The 15580-nt window shown below is 45.4% G+C and overlaps 1 protein-coding gene across 6 annotated transcripts in view; it reads left to right on the top strand.

The window, feature by feature from the left end:
• The first annotated feature begins 7834 nt into the window (after positions 1-7834).
• The window catches only part of Qki (QKI, KH domain containing RNA binding), a 116033-nt gene continuing 108287 nt past the window's right edge, over positions 7835-15580 (top strand). For 3 of the 6 annotated variants that reach the window (XM_050135869.1, XM_050135870.1, XM_050135871.1), the window contains exon 1: positions 8154-8445. In XM_050135869.1, the coding sequence (XP_049991826.1) occupies positions 8304-8445 (142 nt within the window). In that variant the 5' untranslated portion in view covers positions 8154-8303. Of the gene's footprint in view, positions 8446-15580 lie in introns of all 6 variants that reach the window. The other 3 variants (XR_007590666.1, XM_050135873.1, XM_050135872.1) reach the window with 2 other exon arrangements.

Below are 15580 nucleotides of genomic sequence, written 5' to 3' on the forward strand. Positions count from 1 at the left end.
TATTTATTTATTTATTTATTTATTTATTTATTTATTTATTATGTATACAATGTGTGTATGTCTGCAGGCCAGAAGAGAGCACCAGACCTCATTCCAGATGGTTGTGAGCCACCATGTGGTTGCTGGGAATTGAACTCAGCACCTTTGGAAGAGCAGGCAATGCTCTTAACCACTGAGCCATCTCTCCAGCCCAACCCTGATGTTTTTATGCTGCTGTTTGCCACACATCAGTTTGGGATCTGAACCTGGGCCCTCCTCTGCTGCATCTTTGGACCCTTGAGCTGGGTGACACATTCGCTGTAGGGGAAGGAGATTTCAGGCCTTTGCTTATGGACCAAGACTGAAAGATGGCAACACACCCACATCACCTGGGGCAAGTCGTGCAGTGACTTGGCAAATGGAGATGTTGTGGGCTGCAGGGTTATCGGCCAGGGCCGAGGGAGGTACAGGCTGGAATTGCTCAGACATGGAAGCCCTCCTTACCTCTGTGTGCTCACTACCGAGTGGCTGTGACTTGGCCACAGACTTAGTGTCTGTACCCTGCCCCTAGCTGGAGAAGTGTCAGAACCTGACTGGGGCCAACACTCTTCATGAAGCTAGGCACAGGCCCAGCTGTAGTGTTGAAACCTGGTCAGCTGAGGGAGAAGAGAAGTCTGGCCATTGGGCCACAGAGGTCAGGAACCTGGCACAGAGAAAAGTCCGCTGTCACTGCCTAGCAGTGGCCCAGCCGTGCAGAGGGGAACTAGAGGCTGTGGTTTTTTGCTGGCGCATCAGCTGATGACAGTTACAAGGCTGTCTTCAGACTCCTTGATCCTTCTTCTCTTTCCTGATTTCACAATTGAGTAGTCTCTTTCCCTAGTTCCCACCCCGCAGTCGTCCTAGGCCCCAGACAGCTGTATCTGGACAGAGAATCCGACTGCATGCGTGCCACCCATCCTACTGTCTGCGACAGTTTGAGCTTGCAGCTTCTCACTGCTACTTAATTCCTGACACACACTATAAATATAGGGCACACACTGTGGAACTGTTAGACAAAAAGTGTTACTCATTTTAAAATACCACATTTTATTTCTATGTAAAAACAATGCTACCCATGGCTGTTCAAAACAAAAACAAAAAAAAAGTGTAATGAGCGATAATTATTCAAGTTGGGGGTCTATTTTTTTATAATGGTACATACTTGATGACTGGCCTCGACAGAATGATTTGGGAGTAGATGCTGGCACCATCAGTGTAGCTCCGCAGGTGATGAGGGCCACTGAGGCAGGGCTGCAGGCTGCTCAACCATACACTGCGGTGGTTAATGAGAATGTGAAGTCTAGCGATGACCCATTTCTGCAAGTATTAACCTGGGAGACACACCTCTCATCCCAGCAACTGGGAGGGAGGGACAGGAGGATTGCCAGTGTGTGGCCTCTCTGGAAGACCAAGGCTGAGCTAAGGAAACTGTCTTTAAAAGGGGGATTGGGTGGGAAGACTGTGGTAAAAGAGCATGCCCTGAAAATCACCTGAGTCGATTCCTGGTCCAGATTTAAAATTATGAAAACAGCTGGATAGTGTAGCTTGCATCTGCAATCTCTACTTCTACCAAGCTTGTGTGCTATTCTGCAGAACCAGTGCAGGGGGATGAGGGAGGCCTTGCCTCAGCAAGTCAGATGATGAGACTCTTTCCTCCACACGTGGTACACCAGTGCACCACCCTTCCTCGTCCAATAAAAATGATTGGGGATCCAGTTCATTGGTAGAACAACTGATCCCCAGCCGTGAAAATCCCTGCAAAAACTGAACGCATGGAGCCAACTTGCAGACCTTCTATTTCCCCGTAGCAAAGGTAGAAGAACCTTTCGGACTCCCAGAAGCTGCTCCCCACCACCTAATTTCAAGTTTATCTACGCGGTCTTCTTCTTTTGTTTACTCAGTGTAGCTGTGGGAATGGGCTACCTGTGAGGAGAAGCAAAGAACAGTTCCCTTCCTTCTGTTAGGCTGCAGGAAGTCTCTTCAGGAAGGGTCTTAGAGTTCCACCTGTTACCAGGTTATACTGCAGAGTTATACTGTGTTGAGTAGGAAATTTGTTCTTAGAAAATGTGAGAATATAGGGCTTCCAGATTTATGTACTTCACATCTAAAGGAAATGAAAAGTTAAATATTTTTAAAAATTTTTAGTCTTGGGAGTACAAAATCAGACACCTAAAGACTTTTGTTTTTGCAGTGCTGGGGATGGGACCCAGGACTTCCTGCCCAGTAGGTAAGGTGCTCGCTTTACTGCTGAGTTCCGTCCTCAGCCCAACAGCTGAAGGCTTTAAATGCATCTCTTCTGTCATCTGGTGACAGGGCCACCCCATAGACCAAACAATAGGAATCTGCTCTTCTTAGTGAAGACTATCCAGAACCTGAAACTTCTGGAACTTTGAAATTCCTCAGTGTTCTTCCAGTCCAACCTTCAGATATAGAGTTATCCACTCAGGTTTTGTTTGGAAAGAACCCCAAAAACGTTATGCTCAGAGAGAGCGAAGCAGTGAAACATTTGTCAGAATTTCACATGTAGATACAATGTATCTTGATCCTATCCACCCACTCCACTCTTTACTGACTCCCCTCTCTCTGTAAAAACAATGCATCGAGTCCAATCAACCCTGCTGCATTCTCATGTGTGTGCGCTCTCTATGCTGCATGGGCAACTAACCCAACGCTTTTCCCCTGCAGCCACTTTGTATGACACCAGCACTATTAGGTATGGGAGCTTAATGCGTGAAAGATCTCACATGCTGATCAGGTAAAATACAGAGAAAAAAAGAGGCTATAGCTCCCGGGCATCTGGATTTAATGTATGGAAGGGCCAGCCGCCTGTCCAGTCACTCCCTTTGAAGGTCTGATGAGAATCACAGGTCCAGGATTTATTGACGGTGGAACCAACCAGTCATACTACTCTCTGAATCTCACTGTCTTCAACTGTAAAATGGAGGTAATTATCAACTCAGGGCTGCAGTGTACTGAAATAACCAAAGTGTCTGACACCCCAGAGGACTCCTTCTGGTCTCTCACTGACCTTCTGGGAACTCAGTCACCTACGCCACACAATTACCAGAAAAATACATTCTGCCTCTAAGTTGTAGCAAGGGTAATGCATTTGATCATATGTCTGGGGATGACATGAGTAGTTATAGCCTTTGCTTATAAAGTGTTTACCCACATTAGCTGTTTAAAATTAACACAGTGTGAACCAAAAGGCATCTATCGAGCATGCTAAAATAACCACTGACTCAGTCTAAGGGACCTAGATCCTGAAGGGAAAACCATGGAATTAGCCCAATCCAGAGAAGCACTACTGGAATTAACGCCATGAGTCAGTATGAAACTGATCAAAACAGAGTGCATTTGAAGCTCATTCTTGCGGTCCTATAATTAACAGTTATTTTTTACTTGGAGATCTGTTCAAACACGGAATGAAGGTCAGATTACATGACACAAGGGCCCACATCCTGGCTCTCAGTGATTTTACCTCTATGGTTTCCTTTAGGGTCAAATGAGCAGAAACCTTACACGGGTAGTTAATATTTAACTGCTGGGCAGGGGTTGGAGCTGTATGCTGGAGCGCTATCTGAAAGACCTCGGTGGTCTAAAAGGCTGCACAAATCGTTCTACAGCCGCCAAGGGAGCAGAGCTCCCCATCTTACAGGACACCAGCAAGCCTCATGAAAGGAAGGCCTGCTGCTAGGGGACCCCCTCTTCCCCCCAAACACCACCACCCCTCAAGGCTCCATCTACATTCTTACCTGACATCTGAAGTTGACCAGAGTCCCTAGATCGTTTTCAGTGCTTCCATAAGTATCTGATAAACCACTTTACAATTAGAGGACACTAAAAAGTTCTGTAGAGTTAATTATACAAGCACACCTAGATTCCCCCATCACCTTTTATGGAAATTGAAATTATGTTTTAAAAAAAGAATATTGGGACCAAGAGCCATCAAACATTAAATCTTAAGTTTAAAACAAGTTTTAGTTCTTGTAAAAATGCCATGGTGCTAAAAAACAGATGTGCTTGGATACTCTAAATTTTTATTTTAAATGTCAAAAAAAATGCAGTAAGCTGGTAGAGTCAATGTTGGGGTCCGGTGCTAGCCCGGACTCTAAATTATTTCTCTGAACCACACCCCAACATAAACTCTCTCTCTGGACCGGCGTGGAGGCGCGGGAATAAAGACACAACTCACATGGCTTTATCGGGAGGGAGATTCTCAGTGGTCCCTCATGAAGTCCTGAGTTCACATCCTGAAGAATTTCTCTCGTTTATTCTCCAAACAGTCTTTATACCAAACTTAACTGAGGCTGAAATAATTAGTATTCAGTCTCCTAGGTAACCAGGTGAATGGCCTTTTGTCAAGTCCAGAACTACCTGTCTGCTGTGTATGCTAGCTTGAATCAGCATCTCTATAAGGCATCCTCCCAATTACAAAGGAAGGAGCAAAACACCCTGACCTTTAGTTAGGTTAGCTACAGCCTGCCCGGCAGGATGTGTGACCCGTCTCAGGTGTGGCCTCTGGCTTGATGGCTTGGCTGCCACGCCACATAGAAATATGGGCCTACAAGCCAATGGAGAGAACAGAAAGTGCATTTCCACTCCTGCCTAACACAGTGTTAGGACCAAGAGCCAATTTTAGTGTCAACAGAGTAGATGACATGCCTTTTCACTGAAATAAGCCATTACAAGGGTCTTCACATCCCTCTGTATGTGTATCTTCATGTATATTCATTCTGCTCATTTTGGCACTGTAGTAAGATCTTTGTAATAACACAACTAAAGGATTTTAACAATAACAATTGTTAAAATCATAAGCTTGAAAGGTACACATCCCAGCAAGCTCTGCAGTCTACATTGCATTCCTCATTTTGAGTGATGAATATTATAATGAGCCCACAATGTGCAGAAGCAGGAATGTAAGGCAGAAAACGGAGGGTCCTATGGATGGACACCTGGGGAAGGTCAGTGGCTCCAAAGACAGCACGCATGCTTCTTGTACAGCCAATATAGTGTTTCGAGGCAGCCAACCACGTCATCTCTCAGATACGGCTGCTCATGCCTCCAGACGTGTTGGGGGAGCACTGAAAGAAAGAAGCTAGATGAGAATTTGGACCTCCAGGATGCAAGCAGCACCAGACACTCCTCTTTGGAAGTGCTTGGCTTGGATACCTACAAATATGAAGGCTGTTATGGGGGTCAGGAATTCTAAAAAGAATTAAGTCTTTGATGGCAAACAAACTAACCCACAGATCTAACAGTGCATGTGAGAACGAACATAAAATTTAACAAGAAGTAGTGGTGGCATGAGAACTGGCGTGGGAAAGCTTCCCAGTGGGGACACCACGCTCAGAGCCCTAGAGACGCCAAGCAGCTGGAGAGGTCAAGGTGGGATTCTGGGGAGACTAGAGTCTATGCAGTGAGGCTGGCCAGCAGCAGGCAGGGGAGCATGTCATGGGGAGAGAGCCACATGCACTTGAAGTCTCTACTCTGTTTCCAACCAGAGGGTTACTCCATGGGGAATGGAGATGCCCCACAGCATTGTTTTGTTTCAACTACATTATAAAACTGGTTGAATCCATGGGTCAAAAATGATGGCGCACTGTCATGGGTTCAACGAACTGGACCGGGTCCGTAAAAAGGGGGAACAGCACTCTGGTTGGCCTGCACAGCAGACAGGACTCGTTAGCTGTAGTGCTGTGTAAATATTTAGTTTACCTCTTCCTCTTCGGGGTTTCCTCTTCTGTAAAAACGGGATGCCAGCATTACCTAAGACATAGGACTGCTCTGATTGACTGAACTACAGCAGTTAGGGCCCAGGAAGCTAAACAAACCAACTTGGAAAAGGGACTTCATCTTGCACAGTAGAGAATATTCAGCAACAAAATATTTTAAAAATATTTTTTAAATAATATGTAAGATACAAACTGCTCATTTATCTAGGTTCTGAAAAAACATTTAGAAAAAGTAGAAGCTGCTTTTTGATCAAATTGCTATTTCATGCCTTTACATAAATTGTCTAAAGAGATAATTAAAGTGAATAGTCTATAGCACTAAGAACTATTATAGTTATTGTTGGAAAATTCAATTAAAAATAGAAAAATTCAAAATAATTGATTTATGTGTTTTTAACTTTGTCTATCAAGGCAACTTCATTTGCTCTATCAAAGTAACTTAATTAAAAACAAAACCAAACTCAAGCCGTGGTCTTTAAATGAAATTGCCAGAAGCTACTGGCCATGAAAGACTATTTAAAATTGCTTTAAATACATTTGGTACCACACAATCTCAGCAATGCTCTTTAGAATTTGTGTAAAGCAAAGTTAAAAAAACAACCACCACCTCCCTACTTACGTTCACATTTAAAATATAGTGACATGATTCACAGAAAATCACAGCCAGGGACAACTCTGAAAACGGTTAATTTGATAATCTTGACTACATTTTAATGGAGCACGTTATAAAGAACTTGCAACAAAACATGGATGATGCAGATTTAATGACTGACAGTTTCTATAAATCACAGGACCTCATTGCTGCAATTCACAAAATCGTTCCCCAAATATCAACGGCAGAACTCCGTCATACTGCATAGAAAGCCCTTTTCTGGCGCACTGGTTCCCCCTCTCCAGCCCTCCTGGACGCAGAAATAGATGTTGACTACTTCTCCCCCACCCCCCGCACGTGTGCTCCTCACACCAGCTCCCCCCTCTTCTGCGGGCGGCCGAGGAGGCTGCGTCCCCGCTCCGCTCTGCCCCGAGAATAACGGGACCGCGAGGAACACAGCCCGCCCGCCTGTACGCCCGTGGGTGCGCACGCGTGTCCCGTCTCCAACACAGTCCGGGACCGCCTCGCAGCACCCGGCGACTCGAGGTCCGACACGCGTGTGGGGGGGTCTGGCTCCCGGGGAAAACCTCCCTGGAGTTCCGCGGCGGGCGAGACTGCGACGCGGGCGCCCACGCCAGCATCACAAGCGGGATTCGGACTCGCCCGAGCCTGGTCCGACGGCCGGGTACTCCCCCCACGCCACCCCTCGGCCCGCAAGGCGGGCGCCGTGCCAGAACGGTTGCGCCCCGCTTCTCGGTCCGGAGGCCAGCGCCGCCCCCCAACCCCCCACGCAGGCGCGCTCCGGGCCCGCCCCTCCCCCAACGGCGCGCTCTCCTCCCGATAGGGCGGAGCGACCCTCGGAAGGGGCGGGGCCACAGCCCTCGACGCGCGCACGCGCTTTCAGCCTCACGGCTACGTGTCGGGCCACGTGACGCCCACCCGAGAGTCCCCCAGTGAAGCAACAGGACGTTAAAAAAAAAAAATTTTTTTTTTTGAGGGGTGGCGAGGAAGGTGAACAGAGAGATTTAAAAAAAGACAAAAAGGAAAAAAATCCCCAAACTATAGTAACGCGCGCAGCGGTGAGGCCGGGGCGGCGGCGGCGAGCGCAGCAGAGTCCCGCCGGAATTCCTCAGCCGACGCGCCCGACCGCGCCCGCCGCCTCAGCGACAGCGCGCCGACGAGCCAGCGCCGCCGCCCGCGCCCCCCTCAGCCGAGACCCCGGCCCCGCGCAGGCCGCCGCCGCCAGCGCGCATCCCCTCCGCCGCGGGCCCGGCCCTCGTCCGTCCGTCCACCCGTCCGTGCGTCCCGCCCGAGCGGCCAGGGGCAGGGGCGGCGGCGGCGGGCGGGAGCGCGCCCAGCCCCGTAACGGCCGCCCTGCGCGGCCCCGCCCGCCGCCCGCCCCCGGCCCTGCCCGCGCCCCTCCCCCCCGCCGCCGCCGGCAGCGCCGCCTGAACTGAGGCGAACTCCGCCGCCAAGTGAGTGAGGAGGAGGAGAGCCGCGGAGGAAGAGGAGGAGCGCAGTCGGAGCGCGGCGGCGGCGGCAGCAGCGGCGGCGGCGGCAGCGCGGAGCGCCGCGGCGGACAGCACCGCAGACTCGCGAGCCTCGGCGCAGGCGGCGCGACCGGCCGACGAGCGGCCCCTCCGGCTCCTCGCGGCGCAGCGGCCCCCCGCGCCGCGCTCGGCCCGAGACCCGCCTCCGCCGCCGGCCTCGCGAGGGAGCCGCGCCGGGCGGCTGAGGGAAGCGGCCGCGGCGCGTCGGGCCGGGCGAAAGTGCCTGCGGGGGGCGGGCGGGCGCGCGGAGCCGGCCGCCCCGGGGCTCGGCGCGGGAGCCGGAGCGGGAGCCGGCGCGGAGCCGGACGCCTCGTCCCGAGCGGCCGGCGGCCGGAGCTCGCCCCCGCCCCTCCCTCCTCTCCTCCGGCGGCGGCGGCGGCGGGCGGAGTGAGCTGCGGAGCCTGGAATATGGTCGGGGAAATGGAAACGAAGGAGAAGCCGAAGCCCACCCCAGATTACTTGATGCAGCTGATGAACGACAAGAAGCTCATGAGCAGCCTGCCCAACTTCTGCGGGATCTTCAACCACCTCGAGCGGCTGCTGGACGAAGGTGAGGCTCCCGACCCCGGGCGGGCACGGCGGCCCGGGATGGCGGGGCGGCGGGAAGGTCAGGCGGGCGGGAGGGCGCACAAAGGCAGCGCGGGCGGCTCGCGGCGGCCCGGGGCCGGGCCAGGCCCGAGGGCGGACCCGGGAGCGCGCGGGGCGGCGGGGCTGCGGTCGGCTCCCGACGGCGCGGCGGATAGGCGCCCCGCCATCCCGGCCGATCCGGCCCCGGCCACGCGAGTCCCCGAGCTCCGCCGCGTCTCGCCCGCGGAGCCCCGGCCGAGTGGGCTCGTTTCGGGGAGTTGCGTGGCCCGCGGTACAGGAGTGGACTGAGAAACAACTGAAAAGTAGTGCTTATGTGGCCGAAGGCGAGGACAAAATGACAGAGCAGGGCACTTTTGTCCTTTGTTTAGGGAAGCGAGAACTGTTTGGGAGTTTAACTTCACTTTTTTTTTTTTTTTTTTTTTTTTTTTTTGGGGGGGGGGGGGGGGGGGGTGGAGAGGGGAGTACGAAATACCGCGATGACAGACCTGAACGGAATCCGAGTTCGGAAGAACTGGGGCGGAGGGTTTAGCTCCCGGCGTATCCGCTGCCTGCGTTTGTAGGGCGGGGAGCTGGAAGTTTGGAAGGATGAGAATAAAATAGAGCGAAAGTTTGCTGAAGCCGAGCTGGGAGCGCTGTGGGGAGCCAAGAATGACTAGAAGATGAATGCTGGTCAGCCCCGGAATTCCTTTAAGAACTTCTCAGAGCAGCGACCTGGAGTGTTGGTCTCCAGTAGCCCTGGAAGTTTCCGTGGACTCCCGGGGCGGGGTGCGGGGGAATGGGACCAACAAGTCCATAAGTCCATTTGGAAAATCGAGGAGTGGGGAGTTCCTTTTTTTTTTTTTTTTTTTTTTTAAAAGTCTCCGGGAGGACTGTCTAAAGGAAGCTGGAAATTGCTGTTGTGCAGATAACAATGGATTTTAGGGTCTTGAGAAGAATCTCGAAAATTTTCAAATGCAGCTGTTGAAATCACGCTTAAGGAGCTGGCATGTCAGGGAAGAACAAAAGACTGTGACCATCTCCGACCTAAAAGATGGTTGAAGATTGGTCCTCACAGCTTCTATTGGGCGGGAGCCGTAGGCAGGACTTAAAAGAGAAAACACTCGGGGATTCGTATAAACGTGCGACAGTAACGCATCGAAAGGGGCGTTTCTACTGTTGGGTCCGCGTGTCTGTTCGGATGCCCCGGAGAAAACTTGAGTTGCCCCTTTAAGGGGTTTAGCTTTTCCTATTTGTGCTGGCATTTTTAAGATTGTGGAGGCAGAAAACTTTCTGGAATGTCAAAGAAAAAAAAAAAAAAGAAAAAAAAGGCTGGAACTCTTAAATTGAGTATTTCCGAATGTGAGCGCTAAGGGGCGCCAGTTATTTTTTTTTTTAACGTTGGGCATGTTTGGAACAAAATTGTGTAGCACACTTAGTAGTCTGACCTATATTGAGTTCAGTAGAAACTTCAATTGTCTTTATCCATAAATATGATTACAGAGAAAACGTCTAATACACTGGATTGGTCATTTTCGTGATATTAGTGTCCAGTTTATCTTAAGAGTTTTTAAAAGTACAGTCTATGGGCAATCTCTTACACAACTAGACAACTTTTAAAATGACTTAAAATGCATTCTTAAAATGCTCTGTATACTCAAGTGACCTAGTGGAGATTATAAAAGTTTGGGTATGCTGTGCAGAAAACTAGTAGTAGGAGTTTGTTCGGTTAGTTGTAAAAGACTGCTTATGTGGTCTTTCAGACTACTCAGAAATAACTGCCTTAGTTTGAGGGTGGCGTAAGTCTTCCAGCTGGAGGAATTTCAATTATGTCATTATTTCTGCTCAGGCTTGTTTATTTCTCTCTGGTAAAAAATAGTAACCCTTTGAGTTTCAACTGTAGGAGAAAGCTAGTGTAACATTACAGTATTCAAAGTAATGCTTTTTTTCCCCCTTTTTTCTCAGTCTCAACTCATTCTGTCTATACTCAGTCTCCGCATCAGGCCAGTGTAAAGAGAGCTTCAGTGCTGTAGGCAGTGTTTACAGTGGACAGCAGAATGAGTAGGAAGTGATTGTTTTCATTAAACCAGAACAAACCTTGCAGGAAAGGGGCTAGTCCTTAATGTGTTATAAGCGTTTTCCTGTACTTCTTAGTCTTATTATAAATTTAATTTGACATGAAGATACTGGTTTCTTAAGTGCACCATCATAATTTTCTTGTTAGATGACTTAATTGTGAAAATTGGCAACTTGTGCTTTCCCCCTTGTGGCCTCCTCATTGTCCAAAACAAATTAATCATGACTTCTGTTTGTGGTTAGGGATTACACTTTCTTTTGTGTGTAGTGCTTGACAGAAAAATTACTTTTAAATTCAGATAAAACTAAGTTTCACTTTAAGGATTCTACTGTTGAATGACATTAAGATAGTCTGCTCTCTGATAATTAGGAATTTTGAATGAGACTGTCTAGCAATTTTATTTGTAAAACACTTTTCAAACAGTGAGCTTTTGATATAGTTCCTGTTTAAGAATTTTCAGTCTGCTAGTGAGGAATGAAGGATTCTGTTGTTTTTTGCTTGTTAAAACTTGAAAGATACAAAAAGAGTGCTCTGATTGTTGCCAGCATAAAGTAGCCTGTGATCCATAATTAGCCAGGTAGTCAGCCCTTGCCTTGTTGGCTTTTGATGCCCCTTGGTGTGTTGTGTCAGTTTTCCCTAGTGTCTTCGTTCAGCAGGGATATTTTTTAAATTTGAAAATATATTTTAGGCCGAGTATGTTCTGAAATAAAAGATATAACTTAAGTCAATACTTCTAAAACATAAAGAATCTTTTCCTTAAAGGTTAGCCCAGGATTACAAATAAAACGTGGGTCTTAAACTGCTTTCTCTTCAGATTTTAGCTGGCTCCCCCCATACTATCCCTAGAAAAGAACAATTACAAATTATTTTTAATAAAGATTTACAAATTATTTTTAATAAAGATTTTTCTTTGCCATGGAAATGAAAATCTTAAAGTAGTTGAATGCAAAACATATTTTTAAAATAAACATTTTATAATTTAGTGTTGAAAATGAGCCATAGTGAATAATAGAAACATATCAGTAGAGAAGGCAATGTGATACTTACGCATCACATTTTCCAGTTTTAATTCACTAGGCAGACTTACGGATGAGAGAGAAGCTGCTGCTATGAGGATGAGAAGTGTGGTTTGAGGGGAAAGGGCAGTTTGAGTCTTTATGGAAGCTATCAGGAGATGTGAACAAGTATGTTAGATTTTGCATTAGTGGTTTGGAAATGTTTTCAATTTCCAGGTAATCCCTTTTTATAATAAAATTTCCCACTCTTCTAAAATGTGAGAATATTTTTAATTAAAATTGACTTTGCTAGTTACTTTCCATATTCATGTTTGTCTTTGAAGATGTGGCCATTGTTGCACGTTACACCTTTTTTTTTTAATTTTTGTTTCCTTTTTTTTGGAGAAACTTGTTTGTTCATAAATGCTATGGCTTAAAACTTTACATGCTGTAGATATTGAGAGGAATTAGGTTATATAGTTTGTTAGATTTTTAGTTTTTGTCTAAAAAACAAGTCATGTTGACTGTAGGTGTTATTTGTGACATATTTTACTTAAGGTGGGGTAATCAACCCGTTCTTTGGGAGCTAAGGCACTGCTTTGTAATCCATTAAGAGTTGTAGCAAGCTGGTGTTGGTCACCGGTTCTCTCCTGTATGTTCCTCTTGTGGATACAGTGGCAAGGACTGACGACCATCCGTGTCTCTGCTAGGTGTTACTATGCTTTCACACTGTTCTCAGGAACCTTGGCTGCCACAGAGCAGGAGGGTGGCTGGGGCTTTAAGCTGTATCTGATTTACATGGTTCATAATTAAGGTCGTACTGTTAAAGGTACACACAGTTGAGTTTGTACTAGAAACTATAAACTCTGGTATCCATGTTTCCCAGTGTATATGATTGTATCAGTGCCTTTTCTGAAATGAATATGAGGGTATCGAGGTACAAATTTCGATTTGATTGAGAGTGAATGTGTGCCATGATAGGGACCTTCAGAGCTGTGTCCCAGATCTGCATTTGACCTTTTAGGTGGTTTCTGAACATTATGTGTCCTTGTTAATTGTGGCCCTGCCACTGTCCTGGAGCCGGAGTGTCACTAGTTTCTTATCAGATCAAGTGGTTTCTAGCATCCCAAAGGGAAAGAGAGCCCTGTGACAGAGTAGGACAAGTATAATAACTGTTACTGAGAGACCTTAATAAAATGGGGGGGCACTTTTCCCAGCTAGTCTATTTAGGTAGGTTTTTATTTTTCTTTTTGTTATTTGTATTAAGGAATTAGACCATTTGATTCTATGGGCAGCTTTTTATAAACATAGTGGAACTGCACTTTTATTTGAGGAATTCAGTGTAGTGAATGTCGTTTGTTTGGTGCAGTTGTAAGCAAAAATTACCCTCTGTCTGAAATGGAATGTGCTGTGACATTATTGGGTTTTGTTTGTCGTTAGCTCAAAAGCAACTTTCTGCTCTTAGTATGTCATCTGTTGGGAATAGCTAAGAATCTATTTTAAGGCTGAGGGAAGGATGATAGGGAAATGGACCCATGTTAGGAGGTCATGATTAGAGCTCTGTGCCAGTTTCTTACATGGCTGACTTGACCATTTCCTTTCCTCTCCTTTATTTGACTTTAAGACAAGAATAGGAATTTTCAGTGCAGGATTTTTTCCCCCTTGCAATGAACTCTTTTAGGAAATTATATACCTTTATAAAAATTGACTTTTAAGCTTTAGGGGACTCATGTTGCTTATTTGATGTCTAAGTAAGATTACTTACAGCATTATTTTCACTAAATATAAAAGCAAAATAAATATAAGCACTAAACTTATAAATCAGTATAGTTTGTTAGGTTATTGTGGCTGTATTAGGAAAAGGGTCTATAAACACACCATTTTCTGTCTGGTGCTACTTTTTATGTAGTTACCACCACTGGAACTTAGATCTGATTTGTTTTTGTGCGCCTTGTTAAAAGTGATTCACTGCTTGTGTCCAGTCGGAATTTGGAAACAGGCATTCTAATGTTTGAATTTAAAAGCACATCACAACTTACTCCTATTGCTTTCTAGTTTCTTTTAAATGCTTTTAAACAAAATACATAAGTGAAATTAAACACTAATACTTTAAACAGAAAGCAATTTTGTAATAATTAGTGATAGCTCATGCTTTTTTTTCTTCTTAAAAATCTCATCCACCCCTCCTTATATTATCACTATCTGTGGTATTTTTGAATAAAGTGAAATGTTGATTTTACTTTATTACTATCAATGAGAGCAGGAATTAGAAGTATAATTCATTTGCTTAAGTAGGGTAAGTTTCTAGCCGTTCCTTATCCCAAAGCATAAATAGATAGTCCACAAATAGAAAAATCTCAAATAAGTGCTTAATTTTTGAAAGGTGACATTTTTGGAATTACATAGGTAACTTTTTAAAAGACATTGACTCCTAAAGTCAATATGTATAGGCCTTGCATCATTACTGCCATTTTTATAAACAGAATTTGTCAAGTTCAGGTTGTTTTGGATCCTCTTCAAAGGGAGTAAAGTGCCACAAAAACAGGAAAAGGCAATTAACTCCTCAGATTGGTTCTATAGTGCAGTCATGATATAAAGAAAAGGCGTGCTTGAGAGTGTGTAAATCTGTGTATCTTACAGAAAGACAGCAGGTGAGTGCTGCTGATAGGGAAGGCAGGAATCAGGTTTTGGAGGTAGTGACTAATTCGTTGGGTCAGGATTGAAAAGGGAGTCAGTTTTTAACTTTTGTTCTGCCTTAGTACAAAGCAGGTCATTACAGAGTCAGGGGCATGATCACCTTGGTCAGTAGTAAGTTATAATTGAGCTAATATTATGATTTAGAATACATAGGGCAAAATTAAGCAAAAATAATTACAGTCTTAAGAGTATACTTAAGAAAATAAGAAATTTTGGGGGCTAGAGAGATGATTCAGCAGTTGAGAGCAGAATATTTTTTCAGAGAACCTGGATTCAGTTCCTAGCACTTATACAATGGCTCACAAACCATCTGTAGGTCCAGGGGCATCTGATGCCCTCTTCTAGCCTCTCTGAGTACCAGGCACTCAAGATGCACAGTGCACTGTCAGATGTGCAGGCAAAAAACCCACACATAAAATAAGTAAAAGTGGAAAAGAGCTGGATTTTTAGAATTGAAATGTTTCATAAGGTTCCATGTTACACAGTTTCCCCAGTTTTAAAATGGTCTCATAAATAGTGTGGAAGGGAGTATAGGAATAATGGCAAGAAAGGCATTTCTGAGATGTGTTTTAGTGGAGAGAACATACTACAGAACTTCTAGGGCCTGAGATCAGAAGGATGTAGATACAACAGTCTGGAGAGGATAAGCCAAGCTGTAGCAGAGATGCTTAGGGTTCTTCATTCTGTACACTGATTTGTTTTATGATGTGCCACTCTTGTAAAGGTTCTGAGAAGAAGGTTGCAGCATATTTCCATGCATATTGAAAAAGTGTTAGTGCTTCCAGTTGTAAACAGAAAGAAAATGGAAGTAATTTTTGCCAGTTCTGTCCCATGTTGGACAGATTACTGTCAATTTTGGAACTAGAATACCTAGTCTTCCTAAAATAGCTGAAAATAATACCTTTTTTTTTGACAATTGAGATTCTAAACGAAGTGCTTAGATGATTTAAATGTACTTGAACTTTTATGTAACCAAAGGATAGAGCCTCAATTCTTAAAATAATGTTCTACAAATGAATTCTGTTTTTTACTACTGCTGCTATTTTTATTATTATTTTTAATAACTATTTAAAGGAAGCAATATTTCTGATTAAAAGATTTAATATAGAGGTTTAATATTGTTAAGAATTTAAAGCCAGGAACTTAAGTGTGCTTCAATTTTCGATCTGCATAAAGCTTGTTTGTTTGTTTTAAATCAGGAAGATAACTGGAGAATGACACTCTAGAACAACAGATCTCAACCTTCCTAATGCTGTGACACTTTAATACAGTTCCTCATGCTGTTGTGGTCCCCAGCCATAACATTATTTTGTTACTACTTCATAAATATAATTTTGCTACTTTTATGGATC

Source organism: Alexandromys fortis, unplaced genomic scaffold (assembly GCF_014885135.2).
Source record: "Alexandromys fortis isolate MF-2015 unplaced genomic scaffold, M_Fortis_MF-2015_v1.1 scaffold_23, whole genome shotgun sequence".
NCBI classification, from domain to species: domain Eukaryota; kingdom Metazoa; phylum Chordata; class Mammalia; order Rodentia; family Cricetidae; genus Alexandromys; species Alexandromys fortis.